We start from the raw sequence: 6,850 nt of genomic DNA, 5'->3' as shown, positions 1-6,850 counted from the left end.
GGAGTGAGTCTGTAGTTCTAAGTGCAACTGAGTTTATTCCACAGTTTGGGGGCCAGGAGGGCAAAGAGTCTGGGAAGAGTGAATGGTTGTCCTGGGGATTTTAGCGAGGATTCAGTCAGCATCCCTGTGTTAGCTGATCTGAGTGCACGGGTGGGGTTGTAGGGTTCAATCAGGCTTTGAAGGTATGCGGTGCCATACCTTTGGTGGCTTTGAAGGTCAGCATCAGTGTTTTGTATTCAGTGCGGGCCGCAACCGGGATCCAGTGGATGGAGCGGAGGAGGGGCGAGACATGTGAGAATTTTGGCGGGTTGAAGACGAGTCGTGCCACCGCATTTTGGATCAATTGGGGAGGCTTATAAGTGCACATGCCGGGAGGCCAGTGAGGAGAGAGTAATGCCCTTATCAGAGTCTGAGGGGAAGAGCTATCACCTCAACTTTTAGGTGATAAACTATCACCTAAAAATGTGATGGCCATCATAGTCACAGACTCACAGGGAAGTCATATCACCGTGCCTCTGTGCCTCTGAAACCAGGGGGCACACTGATTGATCTAGATCGACCAATCAGTGAACGGGGTGATGGGGAGATGTCTGAAAGTAAAAACAGAGGAGAGATGTCTAGGTCCGCGCTGATGGCTCTTCACCGCGGCTAATGACGTAATGTTGTAGTTTTCTGCCTTAAAATGACATGGACTACACTCTGATAGGGGCTTTACAGTATAGTCAAGTTTTGATATGACTGATGTCTGGATGAGGAGCTGGGCTGACTCCTGGGTATTGGAAGATGAGTCTTTTTGCCTTTGAGTGAGTTATAATTTCCAGAGCAGAATAAGCAGAGGGAAGTGGGTGGAGGTCGGTGGTAACCTTTTAGACTAGTGGTTCTCAACCTGTGGGTTCTCAACCAGGGGGGGTTCCCAATTTATTTTTGGGGGGTCCCCAGATGCTTAACTTAATGTGTAACACTGTTTTCTCACTCAACAGTAAACAAACCAACGTCACGTTGAAGTGTAGGGCTGTAGGCATAAATTGTGAAAATAGCCTGAGCATGTAGATCTGCTATTTTCACAATGGAACCGTGTTTTACAAAATGTAATTCCTCAACTCTTAGTGCTCGTAGGGTGGGGGTGGGGGGTCCCCAGTTAAAATACGATTATTTTGGGGGTTGCGGCATGAAAAGGTTGAAAACCACTGATTTAGATAGTAAGGGGCGTTGTGTGTTTTGATAGCTTTGCTTTAAGTCCTCTCCCCACCACACACGCACATGCACGCACACATACGCACACACACACACACACACACACACACACACACACACACACACACACACACACACACACACACACACACACACACACACACACACACACACATCAATATGTCAGTGTTCCCACGGGGGTGAGGAGGGTGTTGTGTTTCCCTTCAGAGCTGCTGGACTGTGAGGGTCTGTGAGGGTCAGCGTCTTCAGTCCCTCCTTCCCATGTCACACATTAACCACTTGGACCCCCGCATCCCTATGCAGGGCATTATACTGTACCAGAACATAGCTGATCTACAGGATAGCTTGTGTATGGGACATAGGGGTCTTCAACGTTTTCAGGCCAAGGACCCCTTAGTTGAGAGAGAGAGATGAAGCCGGGACCCCCCACAACTTTTTCATAGATTCCATATACCAGTAGTTTCATCGTTTGAAAGCACAATCATTGTGTATTTTGTATTCATGTCAATTTGTGTTCAGATATTTAACCCCTTGAACCGTCAATACTTTTCACTCTGTACTAAGTCAGCTCTTTTTCCCCCTCTACACCTATTTTTGGCTACAGAATATGGATGCTAGGGATCAAGTGGTTAATATAAAAAAGGACAAAAAAGGTTTCTATCACACAAAGATTTGGAGGACCCCCTGTAGTAACTCTGAGGACCCCTAGGGGTCCCGGGCCCCTATTGAAGACCCCTGGTGTAGACAAAGCAAAGGGTTTAAAAACTAGGAAATCCCAGATTATTTTGGATAGAGAACCAAACATTTTGGATTTACAGTGAATTTGTAAAAAAGAAAACAAGACAAGTCCACTCACTTGTGAGCGTAGGACGACGGTATGGCCAGCGGGAAGAGGGTGACCGTCATGCCCAGGTCACTGATGGACAGGTTGACCACAAAGTACTCGGCCGGCTTCAGGGAGGACTTCTTTCTATAGGCCACGAACAGCAGGATGCCGTTCCCCACCAGAGACAGCACACCTGGCCACACATGAAAGCAGTCACACGGACAGCTGTTACCACACATCAAAGGCGTTCCACGCTGCCGTCAGCATGAGGACATGTCACTGACACAGTCTATTCAATTCAATCAAGCAATCGAGTCTATATTATGTGCAGTGGTGTTAAGTAACTAAGTACATTTGCTTAAGTACTGTACTTAAGTACCATTTTGAGTTATTTGTAGCAATTTTCAATACTTTTACTTCTACTCCATCACATCTCGGATCCAAATATTGTACTTTTACTAGTTACTTTGCAGATATCAATTATTATATTTTAAAACATGTACATTAACCACTTCAGCCCTATTTGAAAATAGACAATCTACAAGCTTGCGATGTGGCGCGTTGTGAGCTTGTAGATCTGCTATTACTTTTACCTTTGGTACTTCAGTATATTTTGAGGCCACTACAGTATGTTCAATCAAGGCAGAGTCTATATTATGTCAGTGGAAAAGTGGTCACGCCTTCTGGTGCCTGTCAAAAGGCGAGTAGCAGCATTTTGCACCAACTGTAACCTACAGTATGAAGGCCATGGCTAACCCCCAAATAAAGTGCGTTGCAGTAATCAAGGCGAGTGGTGATAAAAGCATGAATCACTTTTTCAAATTTCACAAACGATAAAAAAGGCTTAGCCTTTGATAAAATCCTAAGCTGAAAGAACGATTTTAAAACTGAAACTGACTTCTCTTGACGTCTTTTTTCTTTTGGCCCTGGGTGCCAATGACGTCTTTGACGTCTTTTGATCAAAGGCTATAAAAAGCCTTTTTTTTTTAAAAGATGTCAAAATGACCTGAGATCAGAGAGATGCTTTTCTCTGTTTTTGTGTTGGCTCCTTTGTTTAGCTGATTGAGAAAATGTGTGTTCATTCTAGTGGATGGACACTTTTTTTGATTCAAACAGCTCTATCTCTGGAACCATTTGACTGATTTTATAAAAATAAAAAATAAAATTTCATTGCATAGTAAAGAAAAACATACAAAATCCTGGCACAAATACCTTGGGGCCATTTTGGCCCTTGGCACAGAAAGAGTTAAAAAAAATCACTGTCCATTTTAACACCTTTGTTACAGTGGGTTTAAGATACGGTGGCTGATCCAGAAAAGGTTGAGAACCACTGCTGTATAACAATGATTACACAGCTACTTAAAGAGGCGGTGCCATAGTTTGGTTCTTTTTCTGGTTCTCATGTGTCTATGAGGTTGACAGTACCTCATTAGACCCCCTGGTGTGGTTGTTATGAGCAATTATGTATTCCCTTTGTATTTTGGATTTCTTCCTGGAGGCTGACACTGGGTGTCGGCATGGGTGCCGATCCAAAAACAGTGATTAAATTACATCATATAATCATCCCCTCCCCTTTTACCATTCACCCAACACTGTGGGTGTGGCTAACTTCAGCTGGGTCACCACCCACCATGACAACCAGGCATACTTAATAAACTGGTGCGTGTGGCCACATCAAAAACGAATTTTAACTCTTTATGTACACTCTTTTGGAAAAAAGTCCTCCTCCTAGAATAATCATAATACCTGATAATCATGTTTTAGGGGGGGAAATAAATCATGGCACTGCATCTTTAACACTTACTTTAAAAGGTGCACTATGTCTTTACTCCTCTACCCCGGGTCTCTAACCCGGTTTTCCTTCACCATTGAGCTAATGGAGCCTCCTGCTTGCGGTTTCACATCTCCATTCAGAAACATTGCCATTCAGAAGATTGACTTCCATTATTCTAAATGGAGGTGTCACCTAAACCTTACCTTAACCCTAACCCTAACCTCAGTGAGGGTATTTCTGAAATGGGGATGTTTCTAAGTGGGAGTGTTTCTGAATGGAGGTCTGACCCCCCACTTGCATGGGGTATAAATTGAATCTTGACCGATCCTGTGAAACATGACCTTTGACACGATCTGAATGTCTCAATAGAAGAGCAGGGAGACCAAGTTATAAGTTATATTGTATTAACATATTCTACTATACAGATTGGACAACATAGAGCCGCTTTGACGAAATAAATAACCACTTAAACCACCTTCAATAAGTAAACGTGCCAGACCACACGGTATGGTTTCACTGTGAAAAAGGTTGCAGAGAAAATAGAAGTGATACATTTGAGCACATATACTGTAATTGGTAAAGAAAAAAGAAGAAGTAGAAGTAGAAAAAAAGACTCACTAAAGATGGTGTAGATAGTCCCCATGATAAAGTCATTCTCTTTGGAGATTCTGGACTCGAGCGAAAATCTGAGCGAGTCATTTCCCATCTAGAGAGAGAGAGAGAGAGAGAGAGAGAGAGAGAGAGAGACAGACAGACAGAGAGAGAGAGAAAGACAGAGGGAGACAGAATCAGCCTCATGGTAGCGCTATAACAGGCCGATTCATCGTGTTACCTACCTAGTAAGACTCCCTAATCAGGTCGCATACACAAACTTTAGAAGGCAATGGTAGCCAATCAGGAGGAAATATCGGAAATGGGACAGAGGCCAACTTATGTAAAACACATTTTTGGATATTACTCCTTCAGATTTGATCCAAAAATCACACAAATCAGCACACACTATCTCTATAGTCACGTGATCAAGACGAATCTGTCCGATATTTTTAGTATTCCATCCTGATAGGTTAACATTGCGTTCCAAAGTTGCCAGGATTGGTCCATTTGGAACAAAAAGGCCTCAAATCATGAACACAGCTTGCGCTTTCTGTGAAACTTTGGACGTTCCCACTAGGTCAAGGAACACATGCCACCCTTTTCACATTGGCCTGTTATATCGCCACAGGTCGACCTTTGCAAAACAATTTTTTTTAACAAAATCATGCATGCATGTGTCCGATTGCTGCGAAAGGCCGAAGAAGACCTGGCGCATTGGCCTATATAACGCCACCAGGAGGCCAGAATAACCTTCCTGACCTGGTGGAGACCTGTGCTCGGAAGAGCACTGCTTCTGGTTTTATTTTATTTTTTTATTAGGAAAACATTTTCAGCAACCTCTACAGAGCGAGAGAGAGAGGTGAGAGAGAGAGAGAGAGAGAGACAGACAGACAGACAGACAGACAGACAGACAGAGACAGAGAGAGACGGACGGACGGACGGACGGACGGACGGATGGAGAGACAGAACACTTCTTTAGTTGTTGTTACGTTTCGGCCCATGTTTGCATCTATACTTTACGGTATGTTTAGACTGTTACACTGATGACTCAACACACAAACAGTGAGTCATCCAGATGAATTAATTAAGCCCCCTGCGGGTATGTGATGTGATGTTGTCATCCTCTCTGACAGCCTAAGCTATACAATAACAGCACACTGTTTACTCCGACATATCTCATTATGTGCCATAATGGAACAAAAAACACTTCAGCCCCCATCAGCGCTCTCTGCTTCCGGCCTGTTTAAACAAACACTTAAACCATATAGCTAATAGCTGACTGAAGCCCCCCAGGGATCTATGCTAGGGCCCCTCTTTTTCCCCCCTCTCTACACTGTCGTCATTGAAAATAACGGTAAGTAAGGCAATTTTGTTTGTAGATCACCTTTCACAGATCTTGACCAGATATAGAGCACCGAAGTCGGACGTGATTTTAGTCAGGAACACTCATGTCAAAGTAGATTTAACCATTTATTGCATAAATGGAATACAGTTAATTGTGGCGTTAAAGGGTTCCGCGTTCGGAGATAATCCCTGTGTTTTGTGCATGCTTTTTGAGCATGCTAAGCAAAATCAGGGAACGCTAAGCAAGCGTCCCCATAGGGATACAATAGCAATACATTGACACGTAACTTAGTCAGACATAATCACAGTATTTGAGCTTAGCCAGACTGATCAAAGGTGGAGGCCGGGGTGGAGGAGGCAGCTAGCAGCGAGTGTCAGAGGCTTCGGAAACCAAGCATACATGTAGGTATAGAGAAAGCAAGCTGTATTTAAAGGAGCCTTTCCTACTGAGTGAGAGCTTTGATTGGAGTATGACAGTGTGACGTAATGACCAGCTGGTATGTGAATGAGGAATGGGAAAAGAGTACAATATAATCAAAGTCAACTCAGGAAAGGTAATTCTGAACAGCCCCAAGTTCGCAGCCTGGTCTTGGGGACCTCCAGGAGGCCATGGCATGCATCACTGGACCTGCGGGAATGGGAGGGAGCCTGGCTGCGGGGTGCCTTATAGGTGCTGATCAGCATTTTAAAGTGGACTATTTGTTGGACAGGCCGCCCCATGAAGTGCATGGAGGTCCTGGAGGTATGGTGTGATGATGTGGTCTCTGGAGCGGATACTGGTGGTCCGCAGCTGAGTTAGCATCTTTGTGAATGGGACTACGCTCATGCATGAACCTATAGGGAGGGACTCTAGGGTTCATGTGATGAATGGTACCTACAGTACAGTATGTGGTTAATTACTTGGTGTCCCAGCACAGAAAAGACACACACAGTCTCCTCCAGCCTGTAGCGCTTTCTTTGAAGTGCAGCCAATAGATGGTTGTGTGTTTTAAGGTCTACAACGTGTGTCCTGTTCATTCATCCTCTGGCAAGTCGTAGTACCACCTGGTATGCATGCTTGTCTGCAGCCCTAAAGTCACAACTGCTGCAACAAATGA

General features: G+C 44.2%; 1 protein-coding gene across 1 annotated transcript in view; it reads right to left on the bottom strand.

Annotated features, from left to right (window-relative positions):
* The window catches only part of opn7b (opsin 7, group member b), a gene marked incomplete at both ends in the record, with an annotated part of 40,364 nt that extends 35,843 nt beyond the window's left edge, over positions 1-4,521 (bottom strand). Inside the window, 2 exons of the mRNA XM_080732569.1 lie at positions 2,072-2,234; positions 4,434-4,521. Coding sequence (XP_080588695.1) covers positions 2,072-2,234; positions 4,434-4,521 — 251 coding nt within the window. The remainder of the gene's footprint in view (positions 1-2,071; positions 2,235-4,433) is intronic.
* Positions 4,522-6,850: the final 2,329 nt, after the last annotated feature.

The sequence above is a fragment of the Nannobrachium achirus genome (assembly GCF_963921795.1).
Source record: "Nannobrachium achirus genome assembly, chromosome: 9".
Lineage (NCBI taxonomy): Eukaryota > Metazoa > Chordata > Actinopteri > Myctophiformes > Myctophidae > Nannobrachium > Nannobrachium achirus.
This window is presented reverse-complemented; position numbering and strand designations above follow the sequence as displayed.